Source organism: Mobula birostris, chromosome 18, assembly GCF_030028105.1.
Source record: "Mobula birostris isolate sMobBir1 chromosome 18, sMobBir1.hap1, whole genome shotgun sequence".
NCBI lineage: Eukaryota > Metazoa > Chordata > Chondrichthyes > Myliobatiformes > Myliobatidae > Mobula > Mobula birostris.
Window position 1 is genome coordinate 11,851,392 of NC_092387.1, and position 16,815 is coordinate 11,868,206.

Consider the following 16,815-nt stretch of genomic DNA (forward strand, 5'->3'; position numbering starts at 1 on the left):
ATGCCGGAATTGAACTCTAATCTCCGACACACTGAGCTGTAATAGCATCACTCTAACCTCTGCACCCTTTAGGGCATGCTTCTGGGCTATGAGATCAAAAGTTTAAGCTATCATTTCACACTGGTACTAAGAGCTATTTTGTTGAATGTGCTACTCCTTGGAAGATAGATTAAACCAAAACCCCATCTCATTCAAATCGATGCAGAGGATTCTCCAAGAGGACTAGAATTAAAAGCAAGATATAATGCTAAGACTTTATAAAGTATTGGTCAGACCACATTTGCAGTATTGTGAACAATTTTGGTCCCCATATCTTGGAAAGGATGTGCTATCTTTGGAGAGGATCCAGAGGAGGTTTACGAGAATGATCCCAGGAATGAGAGGGTTAATGTATGAAGAGTGTTTAATGGCTCTGAGCTTTAATCGCTGGAGTTTAGAGGAGTGAGGGTTTATTTCATTGAAAACTAATGAATATTGAAACACCTGGATAGAATAGATGTGGAGAAGAGGTTTCCAATAATGGAAGAATCTAGGACCAGAGGAGAGCCTGAGTACAAGGTTGACCCTTTAGAACAGAGATGAGGAATTTCTTTAGCTAGAAGGTGGTGAATCATTGGCACAGACAACTGTGGAAGCCAAGTTTATTGAGTGTATCTAAAGCAGAGGTTGTTCGTTCGTTATGTGGCATGTTGAGAGGTTGCTAGTTTCTTGATTAGTAGGGGTGTCAAAAATTACTGGTTGAAGGCAGGAGAATGGGATTGGAGGGAAATTAAATCTGCCATAATAGTGTGACAGTAGACTTAATGAGCCAAATGGCTTAATTCTGCTGCTATTGTAAAGTAAAAGGAAAGCACAGGAGCTCTTCTGGATCTTAATGACAATACCTGAAAAGAAACCTGACCAACTGTGAGAATTTACTGTACATAGTTTGGCCACTGCTTTATTTTGCAACTGTGACTGCACTTTAAAAGAAATCTTGACTGCATAATACATCGGGATACTCTGAGGTTATGAAAAATGCAATAAAAATGCAAGATTTTTTTGTAAGATGGTGAAATGGAATATAATCACTGACTAAATGAGTACATGCACCAGGACAACTGTGGGTACTTCAGCAGAATTTGTGCATCTGTGTACAGACAAAACTTATTTACAGACCTCTAATTTATGGAAAATTGTTGACAGAGGTAACAGTTAAACCATATACTTATTTGCTTATGCATGATTTCTGTTTGCTTTCTTAATAGCATGTCCCAGTTTATGTGTTGCCTAAACTGGAATATCAGTCAATGTATGGAATAGAAGCCTTCACTGAAAGTGAAATCTGTCAGTTATGGACTGAAAGTCTCATCAACTCAAACTCCTGGTTTTACATTGGTGAGTCTTACTTATATTAAACCATTAAGAGTACAATATTTTTTTGTTTCTGTAAAGAGGCTGAGATAAAGTAGACCCTAAAACATGAGTTGGATTTTCAGTGGTATAATATTTGCCAGCTACTACAACTGAGCAAGCTGATAACACTTGGCTTGATATCACATGATGTGTAACTGTTGCAGTCTAATCCATGTTTCATGTCATATTCAAATAATCTATTTAGTTTATAATTAATATAGACATTTACAGCAAAGAAAAGAATCGTTTTAATACATCAGTGCATACTAATCAGCTTGGACGAATCATGATGTGACTTACAATAATGAAACCTCTTGTTCTATGCTTTGTGAAATAAGGATCATTTCTTCAGTTTAAGCTGTCAGCTTGGGTCTGTGACAATACTAATTGAAATAACACATTCAAGTTGCATGACAGTATATTCAAATCTAAAATAAAAGCAGAAAATGATGGAAATACTCAGTATGTTGGACAGCATCTGTGAAAAGAGAGACAAGATTTAACATTTTGTATCATGGACCCTTCACCAGAACTGGGGAATTAAGAAAATATGATGAAACAAGGTCAGGAAGGCAGGGCATGGACAAAATCAGTATCATCGATAGAGTGAGGCCAGGGCCATGGTAGTCGTGTTCTGTACAGATCTGCCTGGTTACCAGATTAATTTCACATTTCTAGCCTGCATTTTTTTAAAAAATTTCAATAAAACTGCTTAACAGGAATTCTTGGGTTGTACGCTGTTTGAGACTGGTGCTCAGTGATAACTTTGATACATCTGCATTGATTCTATTATGGTTCTTGGATTTACTGAGTATGCCCACAAGAAAATTAATCACAGGGTGGTATATGGTGACATATACTTTGAGCTTTGAACTACTCACCACGTTAAAAAAGATGCCTGTGGTAATTTAGTCTATTTTCCAATCCAATTCATTCTAGGTCCTCTGGCTCTTGATCCTTCTGCCAATGGGAATAATTTCTTCTATAATTTCAATATCCTCCTAAATTTTAAATACTTCTATCAGATCTCCCTGCAACCTCTGTTCCAGGCAGAACAACTGTCTACATAAGTAAGATCCTTCATACCTGGAATCTCTTCTGCACTCTTTCTAAAGCCTTCTCAACTGCCCTAAAATTGGTGCTTAGAAATGCATAAGAGAAGAAGAGACTAGGGATGTTTGATGTTCCTGGGTTTCATTGTTTTATAAAACATCAAAGGTTACTTTTACAGCTATTCGTAATCAGGTAGATTGTCTCTATATGTAGGTAAACTCACAAGAGGCTGAACAGCTGAAGGTGGCCCTTACACAAGTAATTTTATCTTAATTACTTGTGTAATTACATTAGTCCTGAAGAAGGGGTTTCTGCCCAAAACATTGACTGTTTAGCCATTTCCATAGATACTGCTTGACCTGCTGAGTTCCTCCAGCATTTCGTGTGTGTTAAGGCATGATAAGGCACACAGCGTAAACAATACAACTCATAACATTAGGTAATCACAAATTCCTAGGGCTGATTTGATCCAGTCAAAGAAATCTCACCATTTAGTTGATATATCTTGGCTGCATTTTTTACGGATATGATCAGCAAAATCAGATATGATCAACAAAATCAGATATGCCGGCTCTGGGCCTCTACTCACGGAAATTCAGAAGAATTGGATCAGCAAGTTTGCTGATGACACTAAGATTAGAGGCGTTGTGGACAGCGAGGAAGGCTTTGAAAGCTTGCAGAGGGATCTGGACCAACTGGAAAAATGGGCCAGAAAATGGCAGATGGAATTTAATGCAGGCAAGTGTGAGGTGTTGCATTTTGGAAGGACAAATCAAGGTAGGACATACACAGTAAATGATAGGGCACTGGGGAGTGCAGAGAAACAAAGAGATCTAGGAGTTCAGATACATAATTCCCTGAAAGTGGCGCCACAGGTAGACAGGGTTGTAAAGAAGGCTTTTGGCATCCTGGCATTCATAAATCAAAGTATTGAGTATAGGAGTTGGGATGTTATGGGGAGGTTGTGTAAGACATTGGTGAGGCCAGATTTGGAGTATTGTGTACAGTTCTGGTCACCTAACTATAGGAAGGATATCAGTAAGATTGAAAGAGTGCAGAGAAGATTTACTAGGATGTTGCCGGGTCTTCAGGAGTTGAGTTACAGGGAAAGACTGAACAGGTTAGGACTTTATTCCTTGGAGCGTAGAAGAATGAAGGGAGATTTGATAGAGGTTTACAAAATTATGAGGGGTATAGACAGAGTAAATGTGAATAGGCTCTTTCCACTTAGATTGGGAGAGATAAATATGAGAGGACATAGCTTTAGGGTGAAAGGGGGAACGTTTGGAGGAAACATTAGGGGGAACTTCTTCACAGAGAGTGGTGGGAGTGTGGAACGAGCTGCCATCTGATGTAAATGCAGGCTCACTCTTAAGTTTTAAGAGTAAATTGGATAGATACATGGATGGGAGCGGTCTGGAGGGTTATGGACTGGATGCAGGTCAATGGAACTAGCGGAATAATGTTTCGGCACAGACTAGAAGGGCCGAATGGCCTGTTTTCTGTGCTGTAGTGTTCTATGGTTCTAATGAGGGGTGATCTCATTGAAATCTGTCAAATGTTGAAAGGCCTTAATAAAGTGGATGTTTCCTATGTTGAGGGAGTCTAAGACCAGAGGACACAGCCTCAGAATAGAGAGGCATCCTTTTAGAATGGAGATGAGGAATTTCTTTAGCCAGAGAGTGGTGAACCTGTGGAATTCGTTGCCACAGGTAGCTGTGGAGGCCAAATTATTGGGTATAATTAAGGCTGAAGTTGATAGATTCTTGATTAATTAGGTCATGAAGGGATATGGTGAGAAGGCAAGAGATGGGGCTGAGAGGGAAAATGGATCAGTAATGATGAAATGGTGGAGCAGACCATTGGCCTAATTCTGCTCCTATATCTTATGTTCTTATGTCTTTGGACTCATCAACACTATAACTACAAACACATATACCCCATTAGCAGCTAAGAGAAGGTCTAATGCCATACAACTTTGGAGAACTAATTTACACATTGCAACGATTTCTACTGTTACTTTGTGTAAGGCACCCTCAGTGTCATTGCTTGCTCTTTCTAGAGCAGCAACAACAATTACAAGTTTCCCCCGCCATCCGAAGGTACGGCATTCCTATGAAACAGTTCGTAAGCCAAAATGTCGTAAAGCGAAGAAGCAATTACCATTTATTTATATGGGAAAATTTTGTGAGCGTTCACAGACCCAAAAATAACCTACCAAATCATGCCAAATAACACATAAAACCTAAAATAACAGTAACATATAGTAAAAGCAGGAATGATATGACAAATACACAGCCTATATAAAGTAGAAATACTTTTCCACAATCATTACTGAACTGTTCTCCATAGCGAAAATCTCACACAAGCGCCGTCGGCAAAAAATCTCACGCAAGCGCTGTTGGCAAAACCACTCTCTCCAGTAACCTTTAAGCTATGAAGCTGCCAAATCATACCAAATAACACGTAAAAATAAACAGCCAATATAAAGTAGAAATAATGTATGTACAGTGTAGTATCACTTACAGGAATCGGGAAGATAGCGCCGAGCACACTGATGATAGTGTGTTAGGCTGAGTCGTCGCAGGTTGGGATGGTGCAGTGGCCCCCACCCTCCAGGCCGCCGACCGATACATTGCCGCTAAGCATGCAGGAATGCAGCAGTAGCCAGGAGTCACATAGCACATCTTTAAGAAAAAAGCCAAAACAAACATGCTAATTAATTAGGTGCCGCCCGATACGTAATTGTCGGCCCAAATTACCGCTGCATTCTCTGCGAATCGGTATCTGTCCGCAGCCTGGGGGTCGGGGTGGTGGGACACTGGGGACATCTCGTCGTCTGTTTCCATTAGAGCAGGCAGCTCATCTTCTATCTCTGCCCGCCTCGATATCGAAGGTCAAGGTTTGTCGTCTGCTGTGGCTGATGTGGAAGGCTTGCTTGACTGCTGAGCTTCGCGCATTTTTGTATCACACAGTTCTTTGTAAGGACTCAAACCATCCTGCAAATCTCTCCCAAACCGACGTACCCTTTCAAAATTAAAGTACTTTATCATTACTCATTCGGTTTCAATTGTTATCCTTTTTTCTTCCAATTGCATCAGCTCTTCATCTGTCAGTTCTTGGTCATGGGATGCCAAAACCTCTTCAACATCATGTTCGTCAACTTCCACAAGCCAAGCTCACGTTGTCCTTAGTTCATTCACCACGATCAAAGCACTTAATTATGTCTAGTTTTACGCTAAGCGTAACACCCTTATGAGCTCTTTTAGGCTTTTCCGATACCTTAGAACTCATCTTGCAAACGGCTGCACACAGGCTCGTGTTTAAGCAATGCCGTTCCGAATCCGGAGGCGAGCAGCTGCTCGGGGTGCGTGCAGATTTTTTTATCGCGCTCTGCTTTTTTTTTGTAACAGTGAAAACACCTTCTGAAAGCGAAAACAGGGTACTAATGTAGGTCTTTCGTAACAGTGAGGTTTCGTAAAGCGAACGTTCGAAAAGCGTGGGACACCTGTATTATTAATTTCCTTCGTAGAGCTTGCTACATCATACATCAGAAATAGGATTGCTGCATACAGCTTCTTTCTGAGATACACATACAAAATGCTGGAGGAACTCAGCAAGTCAGACAGCATGTATGGAGAAGAAAAAACAGTTGACACTTTGGGCCGAGATCCTTCATCGGGACTTCCTTCTGAGGTGTCACATTTATAATTGAATTTAAGGTCGTAAGATAACCAAATAACAGGACCCTAGCAATTGTGTGGAACCGAGAGATGAACTTCAACTCCACAAATAAAATACATATTATTCCTTGAATTCAAACCATTCCTTATGATTAACCTTATTGGATAGTAGTATTCTTATAATGAACATTGTTAATGAAAATACCAGAATCATGATTACATTTAGGACAGTGTAATGTAAAGTAACGCAAACTATATTCAACGGTGCATTTTAAACTCATGTTAAAGGCAGCCTTGATAGTGAAAACCTGTAAGAACCTTGACTGCCTTGTCACTGACCACAAATTTGGGTATAGAGATATCCCAGGTGAAAACACCAGTAGGACCTGACTCAATGTAATTCAGTTGATTAGATATATATTGTCACACAAACAATCTAGACTAAGATGTTGTGTCAGGGATCTGGCCCTTGTTTTTCCATGTTTCCCTTGAAAAGACCAAAGAAAGGATATCACATTGTCATTGTTAGATCTTGGTGCTGAACATCGTTCAAGGAATATGTTTGTAAAGGGTCCACAGGAAGACCTAACATTAATGGGTAGGTATTGTGAGGTGTGTGGTATGTGTTCATTTATCTAATAACCAGAGGCATTAAAAGCATCGACAAATTCATGTGATGCTCATAAGAACTTGTTGTGGGTCATTTCAATTTGCACATTATTAGTGGACAAGGTTAGTAAAGATGCAACAAGAACATTAAAAAAAACATAAGGATAAGTTTCATTGTGTCCAGTGGTTAACAAATTCTCTTGACATCCTCTGGTTACTGATTTATTCACTGTAGCCCACACGGAGTAGGCACTGAGGCAGGGATTACTATATTAACCTCAGTGCTTGTGGTCCCAGTCTTCCCTTCCTGGTGCCACCTTAGCCCACTTACATTGGCTATCATGAATCTGCTTGCTTTTTTGTTCAACCTATTCTGTTGAATTAGTAATTAACTGCACTTGGTAGGGTCCTTCCCACTCAATGCCCAATGGCTCCTTAGATATTTGTTGATCAGAATGTACTCGCGAGAAAACAAGGTGTGTCCTTCTGTTAGATCACTCCAGGCAGAAGAAACCTGTTGAGAACAGCTTGGGTTAGTTTCATGCAATAATTAACGAGGCTGTCTGCCTTTGAGGTCAGTAGCACTGAGTAAGGACTTAAGTTGTACTGTCACCACCTCAAATGGGCTTAGCCTTGTTTTGTTTAGGATAGCTTTGCTACAGCATAAAACCATGGGGAAGGATGTAAACCATGGTGCACCTTTATACTTAGTTTGATAGTCCCTTTCATTCATTTCACCTGATGATTCTGGATGATGTGGACAGTGGAAGGACCATTCAGTGTTCATCAGTTGGCATTGTTCCTGATATCTACTCCAGTGAAGTGAGTGCTTGATTCGGGATTCAGGATACATTTATTATCATAGTATGTATGCAGTATACAACCCTGAGATTTGTCTTTCCACAGAGTAATTGAGACACAGTAATCTCCATCTAGGAATCTGGTCCTTGAACAGAGTTTTTGCTGTATATGTGGTAGTGGCTTTCCTTTGGAACAGCCTCCACCTACCTTGAGAACTTATCCATTCTTACCAGTATACGTGAATATCCTTGGCATTTTGGTAATGTAATGTAATCTTGTAGGTGCAAACATGGTCCACGTGGGGCCAGAGCCCACAATTGCGGTAGCTTTCCCTCTGTTCCATGATTTGTTTGCAATTGTAGCAATTGTATAACATTCATTAATTCTTGTACCAACCGGCTAATTTTGATTCTGGCTAGCAGGAGTGCAGGGAAGGAGTCAGTCTTTTTTATATACTTTAAGAGTGCATCCAAAAGTAGCCTTTTATTGATCAATAGTCGGTTGTTGAAACTGTGCTTCTTCTGTCATAGGTGGAGCTGATGGTTAAGCCTGATTCCATTGGCCACTTTGTTTTGTGCTCCTTCAACTTCTAGCCCAATACCCCATTTTACCACAATAGTGATATGCTTCTTTAGGAGCTCGGTTTTGTCATGTCATTAGTCAATGGGTAATGCTCTCACTTGAACTTCCATGGCTTGTTCCACTTAGTTAGCGAGACTACCTGGCTGTATGAAGTGATAGGTTCATTCCATTTTGAATTTGTTGGCAACATCTGGCATCAGATTACCCATAAAGGGTGACATCTGTGGATCATAGTCAGATCTCTATATTATCTTCACTTACCTTTTGAACTCCTGGGTGGTTCAACTACGCTGTTCTAAAGCATTCCTCATAACCGGGGACATTATTAGAGCTCTTCCGCTCGCAGTTGATTACCTTTTCCCATTTTGTTGGTTTGTTCATGGAATTGTTCTCATCAGAATGGCATTCCAACCATCTTGTGTATTTTGCTTATCCTGTCATATGTTAGTATTAACTTTAGGCATCAACTCTGACTTAACGAGGAGCTAACATAGTGGCCATAATTTGGATGCCATCAAATGTGTACCAGTCATATATATTTTTCATATGTTAATTCCAGGTCTTTGAGCCTCTTTTTTTTAAATGAATTTTAGGCATTCTATCAATCTTCTCAGATTCAGCAGATCTGTGACAAAACACACGTCGCCTTTCACAGGATCCATCTTCATTCCTGCACCACTTCACTTGCTTGGTCCTTAGTGAAGCTCGTCAAAGCATGCCTGCCAGTCCTATTTTCTCATCACTGTCATCATCATTTGAATCATTAGAGGTGGCTGTAGCATCTGTCGTATTCATCCTGCAATTCCTCTCATGTCGGATAGAGGCACTACTTTAATTATTGTCTGACATAGGGAATGTGTCCTAACAGGAAGATTCAGTGAGAGGCTAGCCCTCTGAGGATTTCACTGTGCTTCTACACACTGTCTCATTTGTCTCTGAGCTTCATATCACTCACCTCCACTCAATCGTACCTCTGCTTTTGTTTTCTCACTTGTCAGTTAATGCACAGATTTGTTCTTTAGAGTTTTTGCTGTCTACTGACTTAGTAATTTGTACCAATTCTCCTTTTCCTTTTTCACTTGTTCAGTTTATACACTTTTTAAATTTTTGAGATTCTTTATCATGTTCTCTTTTAATTGTTATAACATTGCTAATGTCCATCCATCTTCCTTCTTTCTCTTAGGCATACTCTTGATCTTACACCATGCCATTTTAATATTATCTAGCAGCCAAATTTCATTAGATTCAGCATTATGGTATATTTCATCCTGCTTGCTTCACTAGTTTTATCAGTTTGGACTACTTTGTTTTGATAAGAACTTAATGCAGACTAGTGTGAGATATTGCACTTCAGGAGGACAAACTAGGTAGGACTTGCACAGTGGACGGTAGGACTCTGAGGAGTGCAGTAAACAGAGGAATTTGGGAATACAGATCCATAATTCCTTGAAAGTGGCGTAACAGGTAGGTGGGGGCATAAAGAGTATTTTTAGCACATTGGCCTTCATAAATGGCCTGGTAAAGTGCGCATGCGCCAGTCGTGCATGCAGCCTGTTACAGCCGTTCCGATCAGTATTCCTACTTTTCTCTTCTTACTTTTTAACTTACATTATTTTTTGTATTTTTTTTTTTCACGGTAACATGTCGAAGCTGCACCCTCACTAACATGCTGGTAGAGAGAGTTTTATTTGGGTTTTTAGTGCTGGAAATAGTTACATTCGGACACGTCTCATTAGCGGGACAGAAGCATGGTTGCATCGTTTATTCCAGGGATCAGCTGATTGACCTTATGCCGACCGGTTTAGCAAGCAGAGCAGCGGACACCCCTGCTGAAATCTGGAAGAAAACACACAGAGGGTGCAGAGGGGGATCACAAAGTCGAGGAAAGAGGACCAGGTCAAGACAACAGAGGCTTATGGAGAAGAGTTCAGTGGGTAATAAAATGGACGAGTTCACGGTGCTAGTCAGGCATCAGAGAACATTTCGGGAGTACAGTGTTATGTTTCACTGGAACGGGGCGGCACGAGGACATAGCGTAAAGGAGTTGGGTGCTTACTGTTCTAGTTAACAACAGATGGTGCAATCCGGGTCATATTATGATCGAGGAACGTGTTTGTCGACCGGATATTGAACTTTTTACTCGTGGACTTCGGCCATATTCCACCGAGATACAACACTGGGCGGCAAGGGAGGTCGTTCCTGCCTGTGGCCATTGAACTTGCAGCTCCTCCCGTGGAGGGTCAGACACCCTGAGCCAATAGACTGGTCCTGGACTTATTTTCCATCTGGCATAGTTTGAATTTTGTTGTTTGATTGTTTGTGGTTTTTGTATTTTTGTATTTTGTATTGCTATATTTATGCTATATTTATTCTTGGTTGGTGCGGCTGTAACGGAACCCAATTTCCCTCGGGATCAGTAAAGTATATCTATCTATCTATAAATGAAAGTATTGAATACAGGAGTTGGGATGTTATTTTGAAGTTGTATAAGATGTTAATGAGGCCTAGTTTGGAGATAAGTGTGAAGGTTTGGTCACCTACCTACAGGAAAGATATCAATAAGATTGAAAGAGTACAGAGAAAATTTACAAAGATTTGCCAAGTATTGAGGACCTGAGTTGAATAGGTTAGGACTTTATTCTCTGAAACATAGGAGAATGAAGGAAGATTTGGTAGAGGTATGCAAAATTCTGAGGGGTATAAATGTAAGCAGACTTTTTCCACTGAGGTTAAGTGAGTCTAGAACTGGAGGTCTTGGGTTAAGGGTGAAAGGTGAAATATTTAAGGGGAACATGAGGGGGAACTTCATTTACTCAGAGGCTAGTGAGAATGTGAAATGAGCTCCAGCAGAAGTGGTGGATACGGGATTGATTTGAGCATTTAAGAGGAGTTTGGATAAGTATGTGGATCGGAGGGGTATGAAGGGTCATGGTGCAGATGCCAGTTGAAGGGGCAGACAGAATAATAGCTTGACAAGACTTAGATGGACCGAAAGGCCTGTTTCTGTGCTGTAGTGTTCTATGACTTAATGACAGTCTCAAACCCTCAGTCAAATGTTCACACATAACAACTAGAAGTTCCATCCCTCCTCGTTCTGAAGTACGTTTCTCTTCTAATTTGATCATGGACTTGATTATTCTCCTACTACACAGGTAGATATAGAACGATTGTTTGCTTATTTTAGTCTTATAACCCAAGTCACTGGGAGCCTACTGTCTGAACAAGTAGATTGTACAATCGAAATTCAAATGGAGCGTGTACAGTTGAATAGATTACACAAAATTGTCAAACATTTACAGCCAAATGGTACTGGTTAATTTTACTTAAAATAGAACAGAGGAGAAGATTCCCAGGTTTTAACTACATTCTTTAAATATTAATGTTTTGAGGCAAGAACTAGTTGCTTCTGTGACTCTTCTGAAAGTAAGGAGAAATGTCTTACCTGCTGTTGTATGTGCAGGCTGGAAGTTTCTGTCTCATCTGGGATTCTTCCCATCCTTAGTCCTCTCAACTATCCTGCTTGTGGCATTGATGTTGTCTGGAAGGTTCTTCAGAAGTCAGGAATGCGGCACAAATCATGGGGTAAATCACAAATCAGCTGTTTTATTGGATGTTCATGATGGTACAGGTCACATGCACCAGCAAGCAAGGCAGTGAAGCAACAGAGGAACTGTAAACACAAGATTTTGCAGATGCTGCAAATCCAGAGTAGCCCACACAAAATGCTGGAGGAACTCAGCTGGTCAGGCAGCTTCTGTGGAAAGTATTAAAGAGTCGATGTTTTGGGCCAAGAATCCTTGTGCACTGCCCCCTTTCTTGAAGTCAATGATTGGCTTGTTTGATTTGTTGGCATTGATGGAAAGGTTATTGTCATGACATCATGTCACTAGGCACCCAATCTCCTCCCTGCACTCTGGCTTGTCGTTATTGAGATGCACCTCACCATGGTGGGATCGTCTGTAAACTTGTAGATGGAGTTAGAGCAGAATCTGGCCACACAGTTGTAATACAGGGAGTAGGGTAGGGAGATAAGGGCTCAATCTTATGGTATGGCAGTGCTGAAAATAAATATGGTGTAGATATTTCTGCCTATCTGTACTAAAGCAGTATGTTGGTCAGGAAGTCAAGGATTCAGTTGCAAAGGGAGTTTGCAGATGACTTTGCTTGGAATAATAGTTTTAAAGGCAGAGCTGAAGTCAATAAACAATAATCTGATGTCAGCATCTTTACTGTCTGGATGCTTCAGAGATGAGTGCAGGATAGGGATATGCTATTTGCCATAGACCTGTTTTTCAAGTAGGCAAATTGCAGTGATTTGAGGTTGTCTGGGAGGCTGGAATTAGTGTGTGCCATGACTAGCTTCGTGAAGTACTTCATGATGGTGGATGTAAAAGCCACCAGGCAGTACGGCACATTTCCTTGTTTTTCTTAAGTACTTGAATGATAGTGGTTTTCTTAAAGTGGGTGGGAACCATAGATCAAACCTGGATGAGCTGATTTGCATAGTATCTAAGGACATTGCCAGGGACAGCATTTGGGCCGGATGCCTTTTGTGGGTTCACTCTCCAAACGATTGATTTCACATCTGCAGTGGTGATGCAGGTTGGGGTGGGTGATGACATTCTAATTCCTTTCCATTCGAAATGTGTAGAATGCGTTGCTTATTGACAAGACTTGCATTTTGGTGGCGATGCTGCCTGACTTTGTTTTGGAATCCATTATAGTATGTAAGCCCTCCCACAACTGACACCTGGTCTAGGAGTCTGATTTGGAGTTGTATTGTCCCTTGACATCCTGGTAGCTTTACAGAAGTTGTATCTTGAATACTGTAATCCTAGACTTCAGTAGGGAGTGGATCCTCCCAGTTCATCCATGGTGTCTAGTTTATGAAAAAAGCCCTGATTGTCCTCTTTGGTACACATCATTAACACGCTGATAAAAGTTTGTGAAAGCAGTGATGCTGGCTGCTGAGTCTTTGAATATGGACCAGTTTACTTAAGGGAGTTGCATGGAAGCTCATCTGTTTGCTCAGACCAGTATTGTGTGACTTTCTGTCCTTGATCTCCCCATTTCAGCTTTTGTTTATATGTGGAGAGAAGGAGCACAGCCTGGGCGTCTAATTTACCAAAATGTGGACAGGGTGGTGACGAGGTAGGTGTCTTTAGTTGTGTAGCCATGATCAAGGGTGTTTTGGCCCTGATGCAATAGGAGACATACTGATAATACACTGTTAAAGCTGGCCTGGTTGAGGTCACCAGCAATGATGAAGGTGGCCTCAGAGTATCTTATTTCGAGGCAGTTGACTACAGAGCACAGTTCATTGTTCGTGTCTGCCTGGGGTGGGATGTAAACTGCAACAGGATAGCTGAAGTCAACACCTGTGGCTGGTAGTATGGGTGCCACTTCACCTTGAGATATTCCAGACCGCATGAGCAGCAACTTGCCTGGACCACCACATCTGAGCATTGTGAGGTATTGATTAGCAAGTAGTCCCCTCCTTCCCTGACTTTGCCCGAGGATGCCTTATGGTCCATCTGTTGAATTGAGAAACCCTCAGGTTATATGGCATAGTCAGGTGAAGCAGGTGGAAGCCATGTTTGAGTAAGACAAATTACACAGCAGTCCCTCAGTTCTATTTAGTACACCACTCTCGCTGTTAGTTCGTCAGCTTTGTTTTCAATGGCCTGAATGTTAGCTGGTAGTAACCTAGGAAAGGGAACTTGAACCCATGCTGTGCCTGCCCTCTTACTATGCTTCAAGGCTTCTTCTGGTCTGCATCTGGTTGATTCAGAAGATAAAGATGAATGGCATCTAGGGTAAGTTACAAGCTTTGATTCTGAGCGGCTTGCCCATAGAAGTCCAAGTAGGAGTGAAAGGCAGTTAATCTGGCTGGCAGTCCATGACTACTGGTGCTCCGCAAGAATTGGTGCTTTAACCGCTGTTGTTAATGATATATATCACTGATTTGGTTGAAAATGCAGATGGCTTGATTATAAAGTTTGCAGATGACACCAAGATTACCAAAGAATTTCGTGGGATATAGATCAGTTACAGATGTGGGCAGGGAAGTGACAGGTGAAGTTTAATCCAGCCATATGCAGCGTGCAGTTTTTGGGGGGGGGGGGGGGTGGAGGTCAAACAAAAAGACAAAATATATACAGAGAATAGTAGACCCCTTAAATAGCTTGAGGTGCAGAGAGAACTTGGGGTCCAGGTATATAGTTCACAGGAAGTGGCTATGCAAGTGGGTAAGGTGGTAAAGAAAGCATATGTAGCAGTAATGAGTAGCAGAGAAAGGGAGTCCTCCTGAGGCTATATAAACTTTATTCAGACCTCACTTGGAGTAGTGTGTGCAGTTCTGGTCATTCCATTATAGGAAGATTGGGAGACTGTGGGAAAGGTGCAGAACAATGTTACCTCTAATTTTTAGTTGTCAGTGTGTGCAAAAATCTTACGTTGTTCTATTTTTTTTTCCTGTGACAAAAGTATGCGCGCACTGAATGCACACATGGGACAGTTTATGTAGGTTTACAAATGATTTGGCATAAAACTGCACAGAATAACAACAAAATAACATACGTATTTAAGACACACACAAAAAATGCTGGTGAACGCAGCAGGCCAGGCAATGTCTATAGGGAGAGGTACAGTCGACATTTTGGGCTGAGACCCTTCGTCAGGACTAACTGAAAGAAGACATAGGAAGAGATTTGAAAGTGGGAGGGGGAGGGGGAGATCTGAAATGTTAGGAGAAGACAGGAAGGGGAGGGATGGAGCTAAGAGCTGGAAAGTTGATTGGCAAACGGGATACGAGGCTGGAGAAGGGAAGAGGATCATGGGATGGGAGGCCTAGGGAGAAAGAAAGGGAGAGGGAGGAAGCCCAGAGGATGGGCAAGGAGTTATAATGAGAGGGACAGAGGGAGAAAAAAGAGAGAAAAAAAGACGGAAAGAAAAAAATCATAATAAATAAATAAAGGATGGGATACGAAGGGGAGGAGGAGTACTAACGGAAGGTAGAGAAGTCAATGTTCATGCCGTCAGGTTGGAGTTACTTAATTTTTTATCATATTTAAGTCACTCAGTTATTTTTTCTCTCTCCTGTCTTTGGCATTTACCCATTCTTTGTAAACTCTATCTCGACTAGTAAAGCTTCCATCCCATATATAGCTTTTGATTCTCATTAACATATCCAAATGACATTCACCTAAACGGTTTCTCAGCTTGTTTTTGAGTTAATTCATTAGGCTAAAACCTCGTTCACAGTCCGCACTAGACGCAAGAAAGGTTCCCCCGATGTCCATCAACTGTGCAAGGTCGCAAAACTGTTCATTTTGAAGTACAAATGCCACCATTTGAGAGAAGTTTGAAATCATTAAACTAACTATTACAATATTTTCAGCTAGAAAAATCATGATACTTTAGACGTAAGGCATTAACTTGTTCATCGCCAATTCTGAAGTCACAGTCTGCAATTGGGGAGAAATCAAAAGCTGACCATTCTTGTACCTCAACTTTGATCTCCTTTGGGTGATCGTTTTCGCTCTCGCTCATCTGCACTCAACCATAACATGCATAGCACTCCTGTAACAGGTAATGACAGGTTCTGTTGCCTGAGCTTTTGTACACCATCCAAGTGCGATTTACTTGCCAAATGACGCTTTAAAAAGTCAAGTTTCCAAATATCATCTCACTTCTTTCCACTAGCAAATTCTCCAGCAACTTTCGCATCACAATACAAACAGATAACTCCAGTTTCCGAATCATACATAAATATTTCTCGTAGCTGAACGTTCATGACCTCATGAGCTTTCGGTGTAACAGTTTCTACTATTTTGTTAAGCCATTCAACTTTAAACAAAGCTGCAGTTCTTTTGCGCTTTACGCCCTTCGCTTCTTTTGAATTTGACATAGTGAATCAGTATTTTTTCCATTAAAAACTTAGTAAGCTATCTACAGGATTTGAAACAGATCTTTGTAAACTTTACGATATGAACACTGTTTGCCAAACATGGCTGCCACCGTGATGCAGCTGTACAAACCAGAACAGGATAGGTGAGGTGACGTAAATTAGTGACGTGCATTGTGGTATTTGAAAAACCGACTAACTAGTTAACAGAAACAGTTAGCTAAAAGATTCTTTTCAATAAGTATAATTATTAACTACTACATTATTTTAGGTAACTAACCTTTTGTGCGCACATTAATTTCCTTTGTGCGCCGGTTGAAAAACGTGTGTGCATGCGCACACATGCACAGCTTAGAGGGAACTATGGTGCAGAAGAGGTTTACCAGGGTACTGCTTGGATTAGAGGGTGTGAGTTATAACCTTAGTTATTTTCCCTAGAATATCAAAGGCTGTGGGGAAATCTAACACTGGTTTTAAAATTATGAGAGGCATAGATAGAATAGCCACTCAGAATCTTTTATGCAAGGTAAAAATGTCATACAGTATAGGACATGTTTGCGATGTTAGAGGGGGGATATTTAAAGTTGACGTGAAGAGCAAAGTCTTTTACTTGGAAAGTGGTAGATGCCTGGAGTGGGTTACAGTAGTATTTGTGGAAGGAGGCAATTCTATGGAGTTTACGGCATTTAGATAGACACATGAACATGAAGCGAATGGAGGAATATGGTTGATAAGCAGGAAGAAGATGTTTTGTCTAAATTGGTGTAAAGATCGGCACAACATCAA

At 40.9% G+C, this 16,815-nt stretch overlaps 1 protein-coding gene across 7 annotated transcripts in view; it reads left to right on the plus strand.

The window, feature by feature from the left end:
- The window catches only part of ice2 (interactor of little elongator complex ELL subunit 2), a 134,304-nt gene that overhangs the window by 65,465 nt on the left and 52,024 nt on the right, over positions 1 to 16,815 (plus strand). For all 7 annotated transcript variants that reach the window (XR_011889606.1, XM_072282209.1, XM_072282205.1 and 4 more), the window contains exon 11: positions 1,248 to 1,377. Coding sequence is in view for 6 of the 7 variants with exons in the window: in XM_072282209.1 (XP_072138310.1) it covers positions 1,248 to 1,377 (130 nt within the window). In the remaining variant the exon portion in view is untranslated. The remainder of the gene's footprint in view (positions 1 to 1,247; positions 1,378 to 16,815) is intronic.